Source organism: Salvelinus fontinalis, chromosome 17 (assembly GCF_029448725.1).
Source record: "Salvelinus fontinalis isolate EN_2023a chromosome 17, ASM2944872v1, whole genome shotgun sequence".
Classification (NCBI taxonomy): domain Eukaryota; kingdom Metazoa; phylum Chordata; class Actinopteri; order Salmoniformes; family Salmonidae; genus Salvelinus; species Salvelinus fontinalis.
In genome coordinates this window covers 7,084,116-7,108,599 of record NC_074681.1, presented here as the reverse complement: position 1 = coordinate 7,108,599, position 24,484 = coordinate 7,084,116, and the positions used below count along the sequence as shown (strand labels likewise).

At 44.9% G+C, this 24,484-nt stretch overlaps 1 protein-coding gene across 1 annotated transcript; it reads right to left on the bottom strand.

The window, feature by feature from the left end:
- pigk (phosphatidylinositol glycan anchor biosynthesis, class K) lies at positions 1 to 24,484 on the bottom strand. Its single transcript, XM_055866026.1, has 11 exons — positions 24,346 to 24,484; positions 23,591 to 23,644; positions 23,383 to 23,474; positions 21,319 to 21,454; positions 18,086 to 18,197; positions 17,654 to 17,750; positions 14,963 to 15,080; positions 13,044 to 13,154; positions 9,995 to 10,170; positions 7,237 to 7,309; positions 1 to 3,247 (listed from the first exon to the last, which is right to left on the bottom strand). Exons 1-11 carry the CDS (start codon positions 24,427 to 24,429, stop codon positions 3,131 to 3,133), a joined length of 1,170 nt encoding a protein of 389 aa, XP_055722001.1. The 5' UTR covers positions 24,430 to 24,484; the 3' UTR covers positions 1 to 3,130.

The following is a 24,484-nucleotide window of genomic DNA, read 5'->3' as shown; positions in this document are numbered from 1 at the left end:
TTCAGTGCCTTTCAGTCCCATCAATTTAATTATAGATATGAGGAAGAACGGTCAAATAGACAACTCTGCTGCCAGAGACAAAGTAAAAGGAATAAAGAATATACACACATTTCCTTAAAGACATCAAATTAGACAATCAACCATCTCAAAGAACACATCCGTCTGCTCTCCTGAGAAGGACCACTGCTTTCCACTATTTTAACTCCTTTATTTTATTCTCAGTTTCCTTTTCCGCTCTCCCTCTTTAATTCTAAACCATGCAACAATAAAAAAAAAAATACAACAAACATTGGATTGTTGCTTCCATCCTTTTATCTTTAGTTGCGTTTTAACTCTAAACCCATTCACCAGTCAGATCCCATACATTAAATCTAGAATAAACAGCAGCAGTAACCAGTAGTTAGAGTAATGTTTATGTCCAGAATAATAAACACCAGTAGTTACAGAGTACTGTTTATGTCCAGGATAATAAACACCAGTAGTTACAGAGTACTGTTTATGTCCAGGATAATAAACACCAGTAGTTACAGAGTAATGTTTATGTCCAGGATAATAAACACCAGTAGTTACAGAGTAATGTTTATGTCCAGAATAATAAACACCAGTAGTTACAGAGTACTGTTTATGTCCAGGATAATAAACACCAGCAGTAACCAGTAGTTACAGAGTACTGTTCATGTCCAGGATAATGAACACCAGTAGTTACAGAGTAATGTTTATGTCCAGGATAATAAACACCAGCAGTAACCAGTAGTTACAGAGTACTGTTTATGTCCAGGATAATAAACACCAGTAGTAACCAGTAGTTACAGAGTAATGTTTATGTCCAGGATAATGAAGACCAGCAGTAACCAGTAGTCACAGAGTACTGTTTATGTCCAGGATAATAAACACTAGTAGTAACCAGTAGTTACAGAGTACTGTTTATGTCCAGGATAATAAACACCAGTAGTTACAGAGTAATGTTTATGTCCAGGATAATAAACACCAGCAGTAACCAGTAGTTACAGAGTAATGTTTATGTCCAGGATAATAAACACCAGTAGTAACCAGTAGTTACAGAGTAATGTTTATGTCCAGGATAATGAAGACCAGCAGTAACCAGTAGTTACAGAGTACTGTTTATGTCCAGGATAATAAACACCAGTAGTTACAGAGTAATGTTTATGTCCAGGATAATAAACACCAGCAGTAACCAGTAGTTACAGAGTAATGTTTATGTCCAGGATAATAAACACCAGTAGTAACCAGTAGTTACAGAGTAATGTTTATGTCCAGGATAATGAAGACCAGCAGTAACCAGTAGTTACAGAGTAATGTTTATGTCCAGGATAATAAACACCAGTAATTACAGAGTAATGTTTATGACCAGGATTATAAACACCAGTATTTACAGAGTAATGTTTATGTCCAGGATAATAAACACTAGCAGTAACCAGTAGTTACAGAGTAATGTTTATGTCCAGGATAATAAACACTAGCAGTAACCAGTAGTTACAGAGTACTGTTTATGTCCAGGATAATGAACACCAGCAGTAACCAGTAGTTACAGAGTAATGTTTATGTCCAGGATAATACACAGTAGCAGTAACCAGTAGTCACAGAGTACTGTTTATGTCCAGGATAATAAACACCAGCAGTAACCAGTAGTTACAGAGTAATGTTTATGTCCAGGATAATAAACACCAGTAGTTACAGAGTACTGTTTATGTCCAGGATAATAAACACCAGTAGTAACCAGTAGTTACAGAGTAATGTTTATGTCCAGGATAATAAACATCAGTAGTTACAGAGTAATGTTTATGTCCAGGATAATAAACACCAGTAGTAACCAGTAGTTACAGAGTACTGTTTATGTCCAGGATAATAAACACCAGTAGTTACAGAGTAATGTTTATGTCCAGGACAATAAACACCAGCAGTAACCAGTAGTTACAGAGTACTGTTCATGTCCAGGATAATGAAGACCAGCAGTAACCAGTAGTTACAGAGTAATGTTTATGTCCAGGATAATAAACACCAGTAGTTACAGAGTACTGTTTATGTCCAGGATAATAAACACCAGCAGTAACCAGTAGTTACAGAGTAATGTTTATGTCCAGGATAATAAACACCAGTAGTTACAGAGTAATGTTTATGTCCAGGATAATAAACACCAGTAGTAACCAGTAGTTACAGAGTACTGTTTATGTCCAGGATAATAAACACCAGTAGTAACCAGTAGTTACAGAGTAATGTTTATGTCCAGGATAATGAACACCAGCAGTAACCAGTAGTTACAGAGTAATGTTTATGTCCAGGATAATGAACACCAGCAGTAACCAGTAGTTACAGAGTACTGTTCATGTCCAGGATAATAAACACCAGTAGTAACCAGTAGTTACAGAGTACTGTTTATGTCCAGGATAATAAACACCAGTAGTTACAGAGTAATGTTTATGTACAGGATAATAAACAGCAGTAGTTACAGAGTAATGTTTATGTCCAGGATAATAAACACCAGCAGTAACAAGTAGTTACAGAGTAATGTTTATGTACAGGATAATAAACACCAGTAGTTACAGAGTAATGTTTATGTACAGGATAATAAACAGCAGTAGTTACAGAGTAATGTTTATGTCCAGAAAGGCACAACAATGTGTGTCTTTGGTGAGGTCAGTGTTGTGTCATCACATTCTCTCCAACACAGTTCAGAGTTCAAACACAAACAATGATGTTAAAAGGGACAATCTGTTCTTCAAACAATAACAAAATGGATGTACCAATCACAGAGTGCCCCTTCGATAATGTTAATAACCATAGAATAACTAGAAAGGCAATTTCCACACAAGACTGCGTCATTCTTTCCCTGTTAATAATGTCTTTGTAGTCTTCTCGTAATCCAGAGAAAGATTGGGAGCTCGCCAAACACTGCGTCCCAACTGTCTGTCCTTTATCCTGAAGTGTGCAGTTGTGCACTCCTCCCCCCGTGCATTTAAAATAACTGGATGGATAAAAGCCTGCGCTTTAGAGTATTCACCATGAGTCCTACGCCAGTCCTCTCCTCAAATCTAGGAAGCCAAGTGAACTTGTGCAAAACTGCACAAGGAGCAGAAGTGGGTCAGAGGTCAGGGGTTAAAAGGTCAGGGGGTTAGAAGATGTGCTTAAGGTGCTTGACGCCGTACGTCTTGAAGAAGACCAGGAGGATGAGAGTCCACAGACCCAGGATGAAACCGTCCGGAGGGTGCCAGTCCCTCTGCTTCGGTTTCTACACGACGGGGAACACAGACAAGACATCTTGGTACATATGCAGAAATACATCAAAAATGGGATGTCGTACAATATAGAGAACGGGTGAAAAACAACAACACATTCTTCCTAATTGTACGGCCATAATCAATACGTAGTTCAACATACCACTATTGGAATCCACTTGGCATACAAGTTAAAGAAGCATAATAGAACAGTGCGTTTATAGGGTAAACAGTGCGTTTATAGGGTAAACAGTGCGTTTATAGGGTAAACAGTGCGTTTATAGGGTAAACAGTGCGTTTATAGGGTAAACAGTGCGTTTATAGGGTAAACAGTGCGTTTATAGGGTAAACAGTGCGTTTATAGGGTAAACAGTGCGTTTATAGGGTAAACAGTGCGTTTATAGGGTAAACAGTGCGTTTATAGGGTAAACAGTGCGTTTATAGGGTAAACAGTGCGTTTATAGGGTAAACAGTGCGTTTATAGGGTAAACAGTGCGTTTATAGGGTAAACAGTGCGTTTATAGGGTAAACAGTGCGTTTATAGGGTAAACAGTGCGTTTATAGGGTAAACAGTGTGTTTATAGGGTAAACAGTGTGTTTATAGGGTAAACAGTGTGTTTATAGGGTAAACAGTGTGTTTATAGGGTAAACAGTGTGTTTATAGGGTAAACAGTGTGTTTATAGGGTAAACAGTGTGTTTATAGGGTAAACAGTGTGTTTATAGGGTATCTAGTACCGGGTCGGACCCCCCCCTTTCGCCTCTAGAATATCCTGAATTATTTGTGGCATGGCAACCTTGTTCAGTTGGTATCACGGGACCTAACGTGTGACAGGAAAGCATTCCCCACAGCGTTACACCACTATCAGAAGATAGGTGACACCAAGAGAGCCACGCCCATCGAGGTGCTGTGTGAGAGCTTCCCAGGTCTGTGTGTCTATCTTCCTGAAATACAACAGTTACTGAACAGTATTATTAGGTACACCCATCTAGGCAGGACCCACAGCGTTACACCACCGCCACCAGCCTGGACCGTTGACACCAGGCAGGACCCACAGCGTTACACCACCGCCACCAGCCTGGACCGTTGACACCAGGCAGGACCCACAGCGTTACACGACCGCCACCAGCCTGGACCGTTGACACCAGGCAGGACCCACAGCGTTACACCACCGCCACCAGCCTGGACCGTTGACACCAGGCAGGACCCACAGCGTTACACCACCGCCACCAGCCTGGACCGTTGACACCAGGCAGGACCCACAGCGTTACACCACCGCCACCAGCCTGGACCGTTGACACCAGGCAGGATGGGGACATAGAGTCCTGCTGCTTAAAGCCAAATCCTGACTCTGCCATCAACATGACCCAACAGGAACTGAGATTTGTTCTTTACAGTGTTCAATAGTGATAGTGAATGAATATTTCAAGGACAAACAGGTAGACAATGGACTTACTTCTCAAACTAAATAAACAGGCTTATCCTGTATCTTCTACAGGTCTTACAGGCTGGGGGTGTACCTGGCTCAAACAGCCACTATCACCACACCCAATCTACCCAGAAACCCCCATCACATAACCCAATCTACCCAGAAATCTCTCAAACAGCTACTGTCACCAAAACCAATCTACCCAGACACCCCCCAAACAGGCACTTATATCCTCTAAGCCAATCTCTGGCACATCCAATGACAAGTAACCACATAACTGGTCTACAAATATAATTGGCGTCCTCATAATTACCTCATTACATACATTAAGTCTAAAATGGACCAGACCACTTCCCTGTACACTTTCAAATTGAGTACACATTAAACATTAATCATCAATTATTACATGAACAGAACCTGGAGAATGGCATCAAGCCAGTAACATATAGAGGTGAGGTCCTGGCTGACAAGCCAGTAACATATAGAGGTGAGGTCCTGGCTGACAAGCCAGTAACATATAGAGGTGAGGTCCTGGCTGACAAGCCAGTAACATATAGAGGTGAGGTCCTGGCTGACAAGCCAGTAACATATAGAGGTGAGGTCCTGGCTGACAAGCCAGTAACATATAGAGGTGAGGTCCTGGCTGACAAGCCAGTAACATATAGAGGTGAGGTCCTGGCTGACAAGCCAGTAACATATAGAGGTGAGGTCCTGGCTGACAAGCCAGTAACATATAGAGGTGAGGTCCTGGCTGACAAGCCAGTAACATATAGAGGTGAGGTCCTGGCTGACAAGCCAGTAACATATAGAGGTGAGGTCCTGGCTGACAAGCCAGTAACATATAGAGGTGAGGTCCTGGCTGACAAGCCAGTAACATATAGAGGTGAGGTCCTGGCTGACAAGCCAGTAACATATAGAGGTGAGGTCCTGGCTGACAAGCCAGTAACATATAGAGGTGAGGTCCTGGCTGACAAGCCAGTAACATATAGAGGTGAGGTCCTGGCTGACAAGCCAGTAACATATAGAGGTGAGGTCCTGGCTGACAAGCCAGTAACATATAGAGGTGAGGTCCTGGCTGACAAGCCAGTAACATATAGAGGTGAGGTCCTGGCTGACAAGCCAGTAACATATAGAGGTGAGGTCCTGGCTGACAAGCCAGTAACATATAGAGGTGAGGTCCTGGCTGACAAGCCAGTAACATATAGAGGTGAGGTCCTGGCTGACAAGCCAGTAACATATAGAGGTGAGGTCCTGGCTGACAAGCCAGTAACATATAGAGGTGAGGTCCTGGCTGACAAGCCAGTAACATATAGAGGTGAGGTCCTGGCTGACAAGCCAGTAACATATAGAGGTGAGGTCCTGGCTGACAAGCCAGTAACATATAGAGGTGAGGTCCTGGCTGACAAGCCAGTAACATATAGAGGTGAGGTCCTGGCTGACAAGCCAGTAACATATAGAGGTGAGGTCCTGGCTGACAAGCCAGTAACATATAGAGGTGAGGTCCTGGCTGACAAGCCAGTAACATATAGAGGTGAGGTCCTGGCTGACAAGCCAGTAACATATAGAGGTGAGGTCCTGGCTGACAAGCCAGTAACATATAGAGGTGAGGTCCTGGCTGACAAGCCAGTAACATATAGAGGTGAGGTCCTGGCTGACAAGCCAGTAACATATAGAGGTGAGGTCCTGGCTGACAAGCCAGTAACATATAGAGGTGAGGTCCTGGCTGACAAGCCAGTAACATATAGAGGTGAGGTCCTGGCTGACAAGCCAGTAACATATAGAGGTGAGGTCCTGGCTGACAAGCCAGTAACATATAGAGGTGAGGTCCTGGCTGACAAGCCAGTAACATATAGAGGTGAGGTCCTGGCTGACAAGCCAGTAACATATAGAGGTGAGGTCCTGGCTGACAAGCCAGTAACATATAGAGGTGAGGTCCTGGCTGACAAGCCAGTAACATATAGAGGTGAGGTCCTGGCTGACAAGCCAGTAACATATAGAGGTGAGGTCCTGACTGACAAGCCAGTAACATATAGAGGTGAGGTCCTGGCTGACAAGCCAGTAACATATAGAGGTGAGATCCTGGCTGACAAGCCAGTAACATATAGAGGTGAGGTCCTGGCTGACAAGCCAGTAACATATAGAGGTGAGGTCCTGGCTGACAAGCCAGTAACATATAGGGGTGAGGTCCTGGCTGACAAGCCAGTAACATATAGAGGTGAGGTCCTGGCTGACAAGCCAGTAACATATAGAGGTGAGGTCCTGGCTGACAAGCCAGTAACATATAGAGGTGAGGTCCTGGCTGACAAGCCAGTAACATATAGAGGTGAGGTCCTGGCTGACAAGCCAGTAACATAGAGAGGTGAGGTCCTGGCTGACAAGCCAGTAACATATAGGGGTGAGGTCCTGGCTGAAACTGCTAACACAGGAACTATAGAATAATAGTGGGTGCAGTATCATTCTTCTAGGAAGAAACGGCAGAATGCATAAGCCAAATAGAACGCTATTTTAACATAGGGCCCAATGGCAGATTAGACCGAGTCCGCAGTCGAGTGGGCAGAAATCCACCGTGTCTCACCTGGTGTATAATCTCAGCCACTGGTAGTTGGTCCACGTATGACTGACTCTCGGTCTTCAGCTCACTGACTGGTCTGATAAGACAAACACACAACATTAAATAAGACACACACACACACCATTAGAGAGACAGAGAAGTCTGGAACACAACACTATAAAAATGGCAGTATTTTGGGTGAGATTATGTGAGTGGTTGGTTGGCACAGTGTTATATTTAATGACGGGCTGTTTCAGGGGTCAGCTGTGTGTTACTATTATTATCATGTTGAACACTGTGTGTGTATCAAGCCTACAGTCTGTTGAACACTGTGTGTATAAAGCCTACAGTCTGTTGAACACTGTGTGTATAAAGCCTACAGTCTGTTGAACACTGTGTGTGTATAAAGCCTACAGTCTGTTGAACACTGTGTATAAAGCCTACAGTCTGCTCTAATACGTAGCTAAATGCTTGTGTTTCTGTCTCCAACAGTAATACGTAGCTAAATGCTTGTGTTTCTGTCTCCAACAGTAATACGTAGCTAAATGTTTGTGTTTCTAGCTCCAACAGTAATATCTAGCTAAATGCTTGTGTTTCTAGCTCCAACAGTAATACGTAGCTAAATGCTTGTGTTTCTGTCTCCAACAGTAATACGTAGCTAAATGTTTGTGTTTCTAGCTCCAACAGTAATATCTAGCTAAATGCTTGTGTTTCTAGCTCCAACAGTAATACGTAGCTAAATGCTTGTGTTTCTAGCTCCAACAGTAATACGTAGCTAAATGCTTGTGTTTCTAGCTCCAACAGTAATATCTAGCTAAATGCTTGTGTTTCTAGCTCCAACAGTAATACGTAGCTAAATGCTTGTGTTTCTAGCTCCAACAGTGCAGTAATATCTAGCTAAATGCTTGTGTTTCTAGCTCCAACAGTAATACGTAGCTAAATGCTTGTGTTTCTAGCTCCAACAGTAATATCTAGCTAAATGCTTGTGTTTCTAGCTCCAACAGTAATACGTAGCTAAATGCTTGTGTTTCTAGCTCCAACAGTAATACGTAGCTAAATGCTTGTGTTTCTAGCTCCAACAGTAATATCTAGCTAAATGCTTGTGTTTCTAGCTCCAACAGTAATACGTAGCTAAATGCTTGTGTTTCTAGCTCCAACAGTAATACGTAGCTAAATGCTTGTGTTTCTAGCTCCAACAGTAATATCTAGCTAAATGCTTGTGTTTCTAGCTCCAACAGTAATACGTAGCTAAATGCTTGTGTTTCTAGCTCCAACAGTAATACGTAGCTAAATGCTTGTGTTTCTAGCTCCAACAGTAATATCTAGCTAAATGCTTGTGTTTCTAGCTCCAACAGTAATACGTAGCTAAATGCTTGTGTTTCTAGCTCCAACAGTAATACGTAGCTAAATGCTTGTGTTTCTAGCTCCAACAGTAATACGTAGCTAAATGCTTGTGTTTCTAGCTCCAACAGTAATACCTAGCTAAATGCTTGTGTTTCTAGCTCCAACAGTGCAGTAATATCTAGCTAAATGCTTGTGTTTCTAGCTCCAACAGTGCAGTAATATCTAGCTAAATGCTTGTGTTTCTAGCTCCAACAGTAATATCTAGCTAAATGCTTGTGTTTCTAGCTCCAACAGTAATACGTAGCTAAATGCTTGTGTTTCTAGCTCCAACAGTAATACGTAGCTAAATGCTTGTGTTTCTAGCTCCAACAGTAATACGTAGCTAAATGCTTGTGTTTCTAGCTCCAACAGTAATACGTAGCTAAATGCTTGTGTTTCTAGCTCCAACAGTGCAGTAATATCTAGCTAAATGCTTGTGTTTCTAGCTCCAACAGTGCAGTAATATCTAGCTAAATGCTTGTGTTTCTAGCTCCAACAGTGCAGTAATATCTAGCTAAATGCTTGTGTTTCTAGCTCCAACAGTAATATCTAGCTAAATGCTTGTGTTTCTAGCTCCAACAGTAATACGTAGCTAAATGCTTGTGTTTCTAGCTCCAACAGTAATACGTAGCTAAATGCTTGTGTTTCTAGCTCCAACAGTAATACGTAGCTAAATGCTTGTGTTTCTAGCCCCAACAGTAATACGTAGCTAAATGCTTGTGTTTCTAGCTCCAACAGTAATACGTAGCTAAATGCTTGTGTTTCTAGCTCCAACAGTAATACGTAGCTAAATGCTTGTGTTTCTAGCTCCAACAGTGCAGTAATATCTAGCTAAATGCTTGTGTTTCTAGCTCCAACAGTGCAGTAATATCTAGCTAAATGCTTGTGTTTCTAGCTCCAACAGTGCAGTAATACCTAGCGAAATATACCACAGCTAAGGGCTGTTCTCAGGCACGACGCAATGCGGAGTGCCTGGATACAGCCCGTAGCCGTGGTATATTGGCAACATACCACAAACCCCTGAGGTGCCTTATTGCTATTATAAACTGATTACCAACATAATGAGAAATGTACAAATAAATGTTTTGTCATACCCGTGGTATACTAGTCTGATATACCACGGTTGTCAGCCAATCAGCATTCAGGGCTCAAACCACCCAGTTCATAAAGTATAACATTCTATTGGTTGCAAGAGTTTTGTATAATAATTTATATTGAAAAACTGTAAAAGTGGCTCTGTTTATTACTGTGGCTCCTTTAAAATTAGTCAAATTAATAAAAAAAAATTATCTTGGTTTCTGTTAACCTTTGGTTGTAGAGGACAGTACAGTAATTTCTTCCCGCTAACATTTGATGTGTGAAGTGACTTTACTCCAACAACAATAACAGGAAATCTTACCTTTCCACAGCCAGATGCACCATGGGAGCTGTCAGGTTGATGGTTTCCATGGTGATCTCTACTTTGCGGACACTACCAAAGAAGTCGGTGATGAGGACGTTACCGGGGTCCCGGAGGAAAAGGTCTGTACGGTGGCCCGGAGTGGACACACACTGACTCTTAGGACACACCTTAAACTGGAACACACACGGAATATTAGGACACACCTCAAACTGGAACACACACGGAATATTAGGACACACCTCAAACTGGAACACACACGGAATATTAGGACACACCTCAAACTGGAACACACACGGAATATTAGGACACACCTCAAACTGGAACACACACCTTAAACTGGAACACATTGACTATTAGGAGACACCTCAAACTGGAACACACACTGACTATAAGGACACACCTTAAACTGGAACACACACGGAATATTAGGACACACCTCAAACTGGAACACACTGACTATTAGGACACACCTTAAACTGGAACACACGGAATATTAGGACACACCTTAAACTGGAACACACTGACTATTAGGAGACACAAACTGGAACACACACTGACTATTAGGACACACCTTAAACTGGAACACACTGACTATTAGGACACACCTTAAACTGGAACAGACTGACTATTAGGACACACCTTAAACTGGAACACACTGACTATTAGGAGACACAAACTGGAACACACACAGACTATTAGGACACACCTTAAACTGGAACAGACTGACTATTAGGACACACCTTAAACTGGAACACACACTGACTATAAGGACACACCTTAAACTGGAACACACTGACTATTAGGACACACCTTAAACTGGAACACACTGACTATTAGGACACACAAACTGGAACACACACAGACTATTAGGACACACCTTAAACTGGAACACACACTGACTATTAGGACACACCTTAAACTGGAACACACACCTTAAACTGGAACACACACTGACTATTAGGAGACACCTTAAACTGGAACACAACTGTCAAATAAATCTTTATCAAACCCAACTCTAGGAGGTTTTACAGCAGGGTTCTCTAGGTTTTACAGCAGGGTTCTCTAAACACGGTCTCACATCTCAAATGGAACCCTATTCCCTATACGATGCACTACTTATGACCAGGGCCCCATCAGGTCTCAAGACGCCCCGTCTCTCCCCCCCAATCAGGTCTCAAGACTCCCCGTCTCTCCCCCCCAATCAGGTCTCAAGACGCCCCGTCTCTCCCCCCCAGTCAGGTCTCAAGACTCCCCGTCTCTCCCCCCCCAATCAGGTCTCAAGACTCCCCGTCTCTCTCCCCCATCAGGTCTCAAGATGCCCCGTCTCGGTCTCAAGATGAAGGAGACAACCGAGCACTAAAGATGATCCTTGGTAAAGATTGCCACTCCCCCACCGTTGGAAGATCTGTCTTGCTGAAAAAGGACTAACCCCCCTTTACCCCCTTTAAGACTAACCCCACCGTTAGCCCCTTTAGGACTAACCCCACCGTTAGCCCCTTTAGGACTAACCCCACCTTTAGCCCCTTTAGGACTAACCCCACCTTTACCCCCTTTAGGACTAACCCCACCTTTACCCCCTTTAGGACCAACCCCACCGTTACCCCCAATAGGACCAACCCCACCGTTACCCCCTTTAGGACCAACCCCACCGTTACCCCCTTTAGGACCAACCCCACCGTTACCCCCTTTAGGACCAACCCCACCGTTAACCCCTTTAGGACCAACCCCACCGTTAACCCCTTTAGGACCAACCCCACCTTTACCCCCTTTAGGACCAACCCCAGCTTTACCCCCTTTAGGACCAACCCCAGCTTTACCCCCTTTAGGACCAACCCCAGCTTTACCCCCTTTAGGACCAACCCCAGCTTTACCCCCTTTAGGACCAACCCCAGCTTTACCCCCTTTAGGACCAACCCCAGCTTTACCCCCTTTAGGACCAACCCCAGCTTTACCCCCTTTAGGACTAACCCCAGCTTTACCCCCTTTAGGACTAACCCCAGCTTTACCCCCTTTAGGACTAACCCCAGCTTTACCCCCTTTAGGACTAACCCCAGCTTTACCCCCTTTAGGACTAACCCCAGCTTTACCCCCTTTAGGACTAACCCCAGCTTTACCCCCTTTAGGACTAACCCCAGCTTTACCCCCTTTAGGACTAACCCCAGCTTTACCCCCTTTAGGACTAACCCCAGCTTTACCCCCTTTAGGACTAACCCCAGCTTTACCCCCTTTAGGACTAACCCCAGCTTTACCCCCTTTAGGACTAACCCCAGCTTTACCCCCTTTAGGACTAACCCCAGCTTTACCCCCTTTAGGACTAACCCCAGCTTTACCCCCTTTAGGACTAACCCCAGCTTTACCCCCTTTAGGACTAACCCCAGCTTTACCCCCTTTAGGACTAACCCCAGCTTTACCCCCTTTAGGACTAACCCCAGCTTTACCCCCTTTAGGACTAACCCCAGCTTTACCCCCTTTAGGACTAACCCCAGCTTTACCCCCTTTAGGACTAACCCCAGCTTTACCCCCTTTAGGACTAACCCCAGCTTTACCCCCTTTAGGACTAACCCCAGCTTTACCCCCTTTAGGACTAACCCCAGCTTTACCCCCTTTAGGACTAACCCCAGCTTTACCCCCTTTAGGACTAACCCCAGCTTTACCCCCTTTAGGACTAACCCCAGCTTTACCCCCTTTAGGACTAACCCCAGCTTTACCCCCTTTAGGACTAACCCCAGCTTTACCCCCTTTAGGACTAACCCCAGCTTTACCCCCTTTAGGACTAACCCCAGCTTTACCCCCTTTAGGACTAACCCCAGCTTTACCCCCTTTAGGACTAACCCCAGCTTTACCCCCTTTAGGACTAACCCCAGCTTTACCCCCTTTAGGACTAACCCCACCTTTACCCCCTTTAGGACTAACCCCACCTTTACCCCCTTTAGGACTAACCCCACCTTTACCCCCTTTAGGACTAACCCCAGCTTTACCCCCTTTAGGACTAACCCCACAACCAGAGAAGGGCCAAAGAGAGGTGGAGAGCGTGCGAGAGACTCACCAGATCATTCATGTTAGCGGTGCTAGCAGGGTGAATATCCTCTAGAAACTCCAACAGGTAGAATGTATACCTGTCCATCAGGTGGACCCCGATGGCCAGGTCTGGCTGGTGCTGGAATAACAGAACAATAAATGCTGTTTAATACATAGGAACTCTTATCGAATCTAATGTATTGAGGAAGCCCTTTTTACATCAGCAGATTATACAGAAACCCAGCATAAAACCCCAAACACCAAGCAATGCAGGTGTAGAAGCACGGTGGCTAGGGAAAAAAACTCCCTAGAAAGGCTTGAACTTAGGAAGAAACCTAGAGAGGTACCAGGCTCTGAGGGGTGGCCAGTCCTCTTCTGGCTGTGCCGGGTGGAGATTATAACAGAGTACATGGCCATTAAGGTCAGATCGTTCTTTAAGATGTTCAAACGTTCAATGATAATCACAGCGGTTGTAGGTAAAGCGGTTGTATGGAGACTGGATCGGAGCGAGGATTGTTAACACCAACTTAGAGGACAACACGGAGCTACTACCACGTCAACAACACCATAGAGGACAACACGGAGCTACTACCACGTCAACACCATAGAGGACAACATGGAGCTACTACCACGTCAACACCATAGAGGACAACACGGAGCTACTACCACGTCAACACCACCATAGAGGACAACACGGAGCTACTACCACGTCAACACCACCATAGAGGACAACATGGAGCTACTACCACGTCAACAACACCATAGAGGACAACATGGAGCTACTACCACGTCAACAACACCATAGAGGACAACACGGAGCTACTACCACGTCAACACCATAGAGGACAACACGGAGCTACTACCACGTCAACACCATAGAGGACAACACGGAGCTACTACCACGTCAACACCACCATAGAGGACAACATGGAGCTACTACCACGTCAACACCATAGAGGACAACACGGAGCTACTACCACGTCAACACCATAGAGGACAACACGGAGCTACTACCACGTCAACACCATAGAGGACAACACGGAGCTACTACCACGTCAACACCATAGAGGACAACACGGAGCTACTACCACGTCAACAACACCATAGAGGACAACATGGAGCTACTACCACGTCAACACCATAGAGGACAACACGGAGCTACTACCACGTCAACACCATAGAGGACAACATGGAGCTACTACCACGTCAACACCATAGAGGACAACATGGAGCTACTACCACGTCAACACCATAGAGGACAACACGGAGCTACTACCACGTCAACACCATAGAGGACAACACGGAGCTACTACCACGTCAACACCATAGAGGACAACACGGAGCTACTACCACGTCAACAACACCATAGAGGACAACATGGAGCTACTACCACGTCAACACCATAGAGGACAACATGGAGCTACTACCACGTCAACAACACCATAGAGGACAACACGGAGCTACTACCACGTCAACACCATAGAGGACAACACGGAGCTACTACCACGTCAACAACACCATAGAGGACAACATGGAGCTACTACCACGTCAACACCATAGAGGACAACATGGAGCTACTACCACGTCAACACCATAGAGGACAACACGGAGCTACTACCACGTCAACAACACCATAGAGGACAACATGGAGCTACTACCACGTCAACACCATAGAGGACAACACGGAGCTACTACCACGTCAACACCATAGAGGACAACACGGAGCTACTACCACGTCAACACCATAGAGGACAACACGGAGCTACTACCACGTCAACACCATAGAGGACAACACGGAGCTACTACCACGTCAACAACACCATAGAGGACAACATGGAGCTACTACCACGTCAACACCATAGAGGACAACATGGAGCTACTACCATGTCAACACCATCTTACTACTCCTACTTGACTGGAGGCCAGGTGTATGTTCTGGTTACTTACCGACAGGGAATCTTCTCCAACTTGACTGGAGGCCAGGGCCATGAGGTTAGGAGAGTAGAATCTCTCATACATGGAGGCTCCCTGACAAGTATCAATAATGAACAGCAGCTCATTGTACCTGTAAACACACAGACAGACACATATATATGTTAACAGTGAAGCTAAAACGTAAATTGTCTCTATACTCCAGCATTTTGAATTTGAGATCAAATGTCTTATGAGGCGACAAAGTTGAGTATTCGGTCCCATATTCCCAGCATGCAATGTTTTCATCTAGCGTGTGACTATACAAACTTGTTGGATGCATTTGCTGTTTGTTTTGGTTGTGTTTCAGATTATTTATTTATTATTTATTATTATTCAGAAATGAATGGTAAATAATGTATTGTGTAATTTTAATGTAAATAAGAATACAATAGGATTCTGAACACTTCTACATAAATTTGGATGCCACCATGATTACAGATAGTCCTGAATGAATGAGAATGTTACAGAGGCATAAATATCAAACCCCCAAGACATGCTAACCTCCCCTGTTATTGTAATGGTGAGAGGTTAGCATGTCTTGGGGGTATGCTAACTTCCCTTGATATTGTAATGGTGAGAGGTTAGCATGTCTTGGGGGTATGCTAACTTCCCTTGATATTGTAATGGTGAGAGGTTAGCATGTCTTGGGGGTATGCTAACTTGCCCTGATATTGTAATGGTGAGAGGTTAGCATGTCTTGGGAGTATGCTAACCTCCCCTGTTATTGTAATGGTGAGAGGTTAGCATGTCTTGGGGGTATGCTAACTTCCCCTGTTATTGTAATGGTGAGAGGTTAGCATGTCTTGGGAGTATGCTAACTTCCCCTGTTATTGTAATGGTGAGAGGTTAGCATGGCTTAGGGGTATGTTAAATTCCCCTGTTATTGTAACGGTGAGAGGTTAGCATGTCTTGGGGGTGTGCTAACTTCCCCTGATATTGTAATGGTGAGAGGTTAGCATGTCGTGGGGGTATGCTAACTTCCCCTGTTATTGTAATGGTGAGAGGTTAGCATGGCTTGGGGGTATGCTAACTTCCCCTGATATTGTAATGGTGAGAGGTTAGCATGGCTTGGGGGTATGTTAAATTCCCCTGTTATTGTAACGGTGAGAGGTTAGCATGTCGTGGGGGTATGCTAACTTCCCCTGTTATTGTAATGGTGAGAGGTTAGCATGGCTTGGGGGTATGCTAACTTCCCCTGATATTGTAATGGTGAGAGGTTAGCATGGCTTGGGGGTATGTTAAATTCCCCTGTTATTGTAACGGTGAGAGGTTAGCATGTCTTGGGGGTGTGCTAAATTCCCCTGATATTGTAATGGTGAGAGGTTAGCATGTCGTGGGGGTATGCTAACTTCCCCTGTTATTGTAATGGTGAGAGGTAAGCATGTCTTGGGGGTATGATATTTCATATAACATTCACACATAATTTTTCAAGATTCATTCATGATTATCCATAATCGGTTTTTAGCCTCACAGTCCAAATAAATACAGTGCATTTGTAAAGTACTAAGACCCCTTGACTTTCCACATTTTGTTACATTACATGTCGGTCGTCATGGTAACACTATGAAAGTTCAGATGCCAATCACCATATAAGTTCAAAGAAGAAAAAGCCTGGAAGGAGGAGAGATGACTAGAAACGAGTCGGTTGACCGTTTTATGTGTGGATTAATTGTCGGAGTAGAGGACTTTGTGCATTTCAGGTAAAATAACAACTCAATGTTTATATCCCAGGACAAATTAGCTAGCAACAGCAAGCTAGCTAAATAGGACAAATTAGCTAGCAACAGCAAGCTAGCTAAATAGGACAAATTAGCTAGCAACAGCAAGCTAGCTAAATAGGACAAATTAGCTAGCAACAGCAAGCTAGCTAAATAGGACAAATTAGCTAGCAACAGCAAGCTAGCTAAATAGGACAAATTAGCTAGCAACAGCAAGCTAGCTAAATAGGACAAATTAGCTAGCAACAGCAAGCTAGCTAAATAGGACAAATTAGCTAGCAACAGCAAGCTAGCTAAATAGGACAAATTAGCTAGCAACAGCAAGCTAGCTAAATAGGACAAATTAGCTAGCAACAGCAAGCTAGCTAAATAGGACAGAGCTACTTATGTTCCCACGTCCTTTATCCCTGGAGTGTGTGTGTGTGTGTGTGTGTGTGTGTGTGTGTGTGTGTGTGTGTGTGTGTGTGTGTGTGTGTGTGTGTGTGTGTGTGTGTCTTCGTGTGTGTTAAACCTCCTCATGAAAGCACTGCGGGCCAGAAGGTGACAAAGTCACGGTGATGCTAATTAGACAGATCAAGACTGTAGTGAGTGAATGTGTGTAATCAGGGCATTAGCCAGGCTGTAGTGGCTGGCGTCACCACGGTTTTATCAGACACTCCCTCACCTCCCCCCTCACTTCCTCCTCTTGACTGACTATTAAGGAGGCCGCATGCTTCCCAACCGAAATAGTTGGGTACAGTTCCTGCATACATGACATTTTGTGACGTTTTTTGTTCGTCCTCCAACGTTACCCCCTCTGTCCTTCTCACCCCCTCCTCCTCGGTTACCTTCTCTCCTCCTCCTCGGTTACCTTCTCCCCTCCTCTCCACCCTCCTCCTCAGTCACCATCTCCCCCCCTCCTCCTCGGTTACCTTCTCCCGCCCTCCTCCTCCTCTCCCTCTCCTACCTTCTCTTCGTCCACATCTGTTCAAAGGCGTCGGCCAGCTCCACGTTGCTGATCTCTTCAGAGTCCTGGAACTTCAGGAAGCCGTTCCCACCGTGACCTATCAATCAATCAATACATCAATCAAAGTACTGTGCACGCATCTGTATGTATGTATGTATGTATGTATGTATGTATATATATATATATATATATATGCCAATTAATGACTTAAAAATCATACAATGTGATTTTCTGGATTTTTTTTTTAGATTCCGTCTCTCACAGTTGAAGTGTACCTATGATAAAAATTACAGACCTCTACATGCTTTGTAAGTAGGAAAACCTGCAAAATCGGTAGTGTATCAAATACTTGTTCTCCCCACTGTATATGTGCGTGCATCCGTGTGTTTATATGTGTGTGTCTGCGTGTGTGTGTGCCTGGCGTGTGCGTACCAGTGAGGTAGATGAGGATGTTGCTGTGGTCGTCAGAGAGAAGGCGTTTGGACCGCGGGGTGCTGGGAGGCAGTCGTCCCGTCAGAACACGGAGGAAGTTCTCAACGGTCACCTGAAAACAGAGAGAGAGAGAGACAGAGAGAGAGAGACAGAGAGAGAGAGAGACAGAGAGAGACAGAGAGAGAGACAGAGAGAGAGACAGAGAGAGAGACAGAGAGAGACAGAGAGAGAGAGAGAGAGAGAGAGACAGAGAGAGACAGAGAGAGACAGAGAGAGACAGAGAGAGAGAGAGAGAGAGAGACAGAGAGAGAGAGCACACAATCATTCCCAGGCTGTTACGTTTCCCCTGACGGCAACACCATGAACCCCTGTAGTCGGTCAGTATTCACCGTGGAAATAGATTAACACCAGGATAGACATGATCCATCCGTCAAGATGCTTCAACAAAGTACTGAGTAAAGGGTCTGAATACTTATGTAAATGTAATATTTATATACACTGCTCAAAAAAATAAAGGGAACACTTAAACAACACAATGTAACTCCAAGTCAATCACACTTCTGTGAAATCAAACTGTCCACTTAGGAAGCAACACTGATTGACAATAAATTTCACATGCTGTTGTGCAAATGGAATAGACAAAAGGTGGAAATTATAGGCAATTAGCAAGACACCCCCCAAAACAGGAGTGATTCTGCAGGTGGTGACCACAGACCACTTCTCAGTTCCTATGCTTCCTGGCTGATGTTTTGGTCACTTTTGAATGCTGGCGGTGCTCTCACTCTAGTGGTAGCATGAGACGGAGTCTACAACCCACACAACTGGCTCAGGTAGTGCAGTTCATCCACGATGGCACATCAATGCGAACTGTGGCAAAAAGGTTTGCTGTGTCTGTCAGCGTAGTGTCCAGAGCATGCAGGCGCTACCAGGAGACAGGCCAGTACATCAGGAGACGTGGAGGAGGCCGTAGGAGGGCAACAACCCAGCAGCAGGACCGCTACCTCCGCCTTAGTGCAAGGAGGTGCACTGCCAGAGCCCTGCAAAATGACCTCCAGCAGGCCACAAATGTGCATGTGTCAGCAATGGTCTCACAAGGGGTCTGAGGATCTCATCTCGGTACCTAATGGCAGTCAGGCTACCTCTGGCGAGCACATGGAGGGCTGTGCGGCCCCCCAAAGAAATGCCACCCCACACCATGACTGACCCATCGCCAAACCGGTCATGCTGGAGGATGTTGCAGGCAGCAGAACGTTCTCCACGGCGTCTCCAGACTCTGTCACGTCTGTCACATGTGCTCATGTGCTCAGTGTGAACCTGCTTTCATCTGTGAAGAGCACAGGGCGCCAGTGGCGAATTTGCCAATCTTGGTGTTCTCTGGCAAATGCCAAACGTCCTGCACGGTGTTGGGCTGTAAGCACAACCCCCACCTGTGGACGTCGGGCCCTCATACCACCCTCATGGAGTCTGTTTCTGACCGTTTGAGCAGACACATGCACATTTGTGGCCTGCTGGAGGTCATTTTGCAGGGCGCCGGCAGTGCACCTCCTTGCACTAAGGCGGAGGTAGCGGTCCTGCTGGCGGTCCTGCTGCTGGGTTGTTGCCCTCCTACGGCCTCCTCCACGTCTCCTGATGTACTGGCCTGTCTCCTGGTAGCGCCTGCATGCTCTGGACACTACGCTGACAGACACAGCAAACCTTTTTGCCACAGTTCGCATTGATGTGCCATCCTGGATGAGCTGCACTACCTGAGCCACTTGTGTGGGTTGTAGACTCCGTCTCATGCTACCACTAGAGTGAGAGCACCGCCAGCATTCAAAAGTGACCAAAACATCAGCCAGGAAGCAGAGGAAAAGGCCTGCTACAATAAGTTAGTCACTTTTAGTGAATGTTTATGATTCTAGTTACAATTGGAACAAAAAGGGAATTATCAGGCTTGAAAGGCAGATCACTGATTATTGCAACAAAAACAAAAAAAATCTGGTTAAAATATTTTGATAAAAATAATTACATCATTAGTGTTGTGGAAGGCTTGTATTTAGCAGAGGTATAACTTCACAAGCCCTGAATTCATTAGATTATAGCTGTATTGTGATAAAATTGTGGGGTATTGTGATGTCGTTGTGGGGTATTGTGATGTCATTGTGGGGTATTGTGATGTCATTGTGGGGTATTGTGATGTCATTGTGGGGTATTGTGATGTCATTGTGGGGTATTGTGATGTCATTGTGAGGTATTGTGATGTCATTGTGAGGTATTGTGATGTCATTGTGAGGTATTGTGATGTCATTGTGGGGTATTGTGATGTCATTGTGGGGTATTGTGATGTCATTGTGGGGTATTGTGATGTCATTGTGGGGTATTGTTTGTAGATTGATGAGGAAAAAAACAATTTAATCCATTTTAGAATAAGGCTGTAACGTAACATGTGGAAAAAGTCAAGGAGTCTGAATACTTCCAAAATGCACTGTATACTGCTCTCTGGTGTAAATGGAAGGTGCACACAAAACAGAAGGAGACGAGACCAAATAGACAGCATGAGAACAAGCGGACAAATGCTCATAAAACAACAGAAGGAAGAAAAAAATAGACATTTGGAATATCACACAAAAAACATCCACTAGCTTGATTCAATGGGCTGTATTTTTGTGGTACAACATTTGTGCAGTTAAAAATAACAAATCCGAGAGGTGTATTCTACGATGTACACGTTGAGCTCCCAAGTTAAAACACACTCACCTCGTAACCACGGTAATCCACCTCCACGTCATCTCCGTACACGTTGAGCTCCCAAGCTAAAACACACTCACCTCGTAACCACGGTAATCCACCTCCACGTCATCTCCGTACACGTTGAGCTCCCAAGTTAAAACACACTCACCTCGTAACCACGGTAATCCACCTCCACGTCATCTCCGTAGACGTTGAGCTCCCAAGTTAAAACACCCTCACCTCGTAACCACGGTAATCCACCTCCACGTCATCTCCGTACACGTTGAGCTCCCAAGTTAAAACACCCTCACCTTGTAACCACGGTAATCCACCTCCACGTCATCTCCGTAGACGTTGAGCTCCCAAGTTAAAACACACTCACCTCGTAACCACGGTAATCCACCTCCACGTCATCTCCGTAGACGTTGAGCTCCCAAGTTAAAACACACTCACCTCGTAACCACGGTAATCCACCTCCACGTCATCTCCGTAGACGTTGAGCTCCCAAGTTAAAACACACTCACCTCGTAACCACGGTAATCCACCTCCACGTCATCTCCGTACACGTTGAGCTCCATGTTCTTGTGACTGAAAACCGTGGCCGGCTTCGGGTTTCTATGGTTACACGCCATGTCGTCGGCCAGCATCAAAACTATGTGACTGGAGAGAAGGTAGGGAGGGAGGGAGGGACCAGTTATAACATGTCCATCTTTGACCCTGTGGTGGAGCGTCGCTCTGTCAGACAGAGACAGACCCTGTGGTCCATAACTGTTACAGACTAGTGTTGCATGGTATACCGGTACCACAGTAACATCACGTTACCAAAACATCATGATACCAACATTTCAGAATACCGTTTCATATGATACAATCAACTACCGATCTAAAGAAACTGCCGGCGCCTGTTAGAAAATGTTTATACAATCAGTTGAATTTAAGCAACAACCACTATTCTCTTGTATGCACCGGGCCAATAGTATCCTCTTCACGTGCATATCACATATGGCAGCTGTTATCAGTACACACCGCCTCACTCACATGTCCCCATACAGATCATTATGTAGTGTTGTCCCCTGACTGACATTAAGTTAAATTCACTATGTGTTGTAGTGAGTAAATGTGTGAATATCGGTGACAGGTGTTTTGAGAACGTTTAGAAAATGTGAACAAGCGTACGGGGGACGGGGCGAACAGGATGCTAGGGCACTGACCCCCCCCCCCCCCCCCCCTCTCCGTGGTACTTGGACTGGTGTTGTATGGTTAGCTACCTGTCTGGGATGCCCAGTCTCTTGACACTACGGTACACAGACAGGGTAACAGTTAGCTACCTGTCTGGGATGCCCAGTCTCTTGACACTACAGTACAGAGACAGGGTAACAGTTAGCTACCTGTCTGGGATGCCCAGTCTCTTGACACTACAGTACAGAGACAGGGTAACAGTTAGTTACCTGTCTGGGATGCCCAGTCTCTTGACACTACGGTACAGAGACAGGGTAACAGTTAGCTACCTGTCTGGGATGCCCAGTCTCTTGACACTACGGTACAGAGACAGGGTAACAGTTAGTTACCTGTCTGGGATGCCCAGTCTCTTGACACTACGGTACAGAGACAGGGTAACAGTTAGTTACCTGTCTGGGATGCCCAGTCTCTTGACACTACGGTACAGAGACAGGGTAACAGTTAGCTACCTGTCTGGGATGCCCAGTCTCTTGACACTACGGTACAGAGACAGGGTAACAGTTAGTTACCTGTCTGGGATGCCCAGTCTCTTGACACTACGGTACAGAGACAGGGTAACAGTTAGTTACCTGTCTGGGATGCCCAGTCTCTTGACACTACGGTACACAGACAGGGTAACAGTTAGTTACCTGTCTGGGATGCCCAGTCTCTTGACACTACGGTACAGAGACAGGGTAACAGTTAGCTACCTGTCTGGGATGCCCAGTCTCTTGACACTACGGTACAGAGACAGGGTAACAGTTAGTTACCTGTCTGGGATGCCCAGTCTCTTGACACTACGGTACAGAGACAGGGTAACAGTTAGTTACCTGTCTGGGATGCCCAGTCTCTTGACACTACGGTACAGAGACAGGGTAACAGTTAGTTACCTGTCTGGGATGCCCAGTCTCTTGACACTACGGTACAGAGACAGGGTAACAGTTAGCTACCTGTCTGGGATGCCCAGTCTCTTGACACTACGGTACAGAGACAGGGTAACAGTTAGTTACCTGTCTGGGATGCCCAGTCTCTTGACACTACGGTACAGAGACAGGGTAACAGTTAGTTACCTGTCTGGGATGCCCAGTCTCTTGACACTACGGTACACAGACAGGGTAACAGTTAGTTACCTGTCTGGGATGCCCAGTCTCTTGACACTACGGTACAGAGACAGGGTAACAGTTAGCTACCTGTCTGGGATGCCCAGTCTCTTGACACTACGGTACAGAGACAGGGTAACAGTTAGTTACCTGTCTGGGATGCCCAGTCTCTTGACACTACGGTACAGAGACAGGGTAACAGTTAGTTACCTGTCTGGGATGCCCAGTCTCTTGACACTACGGTACAGAGACAGGGTAACAGTTAGTTACCTGTCTGGGATGCCCAGTCTCTTGACACTACGGTACACAGATAGTGTGTTGGCCACATGACGATAGTTGAACCAGAATCTGGATGTGCACACCTAAGGGGAAAAGGACAAAGTTACATTTTAATAAAATGTTAATGGAGAAGAAACAAAATTCAACAACTTATTTTTTTTTTAAATTACGATTTAAGTGTGCTTGCATAATTACTCACCAAAACTGCCCAATTGTTTGTGTGTCCACTGCTGAAGAATTTACCAGCTTCAGCCTGCATTATTTCAAAAAAGAACGGGTATTTCGTTAGGCTGGCTACCATTGTATTGACCAGTACACAAGGACATATAAAAACAGACTATGGAGAGTGGTGGCTAGCTAGCGCTGGTCAATGCGACGGATGCTTTTTCATTTCCCAGTCACATTATTCACTACATATTTCCCCGAAACATAGAATCAAGATGTTTAGGCTATGTGCGATTGTCGATAACTTCAGAACGAAATTGACTACAAATACAAAGTGGCCAAAGTATTAGCAATTGTTACAAACAAGTGAAGGATAAAATGATGCTTCAAAATGCCAGCAACATACCACCCTACATACCACTGCTGGATAAACAGGGTTGGTCCCGGAGTTTACCCAGAATGCCCCGTGCGGCCCATCGACAATGTACACAGTGGGCATTAATACGATTCCACATCTCCTCAAAATCATCTCTAGTACCTCCCTGAAGAATTGGTCCAAAAAGCTACAGTTCCTTACTGTCTTTTTAAATAGTCTGACTGGACATATAGAGTGGACCATAGTGAAAGTAGTCGTTGTTGCAAATGTACAAACGACAGAACAAGATCAGACAGGTGTATTAACGTTAGCTAGCTAACTAGATTAGCAAGCAGTAGTGATTAAACAGCAAGGTGAACCGAATATTTTTTTGAACGACTATCGCTAAGAAAAAAGGTGCTATATATATTTACCTCAATATTATTACTTTCCACCGAGGCAGGAACAATAATCAGGCTGAAAAGTGTCAATAGTTTCAGGGAACAGCAGCTAGCCATGTTACTACAGGAAGAGCTATCGCCCTCAGACGACGTAGTTGCTTCCTGCTTCTTC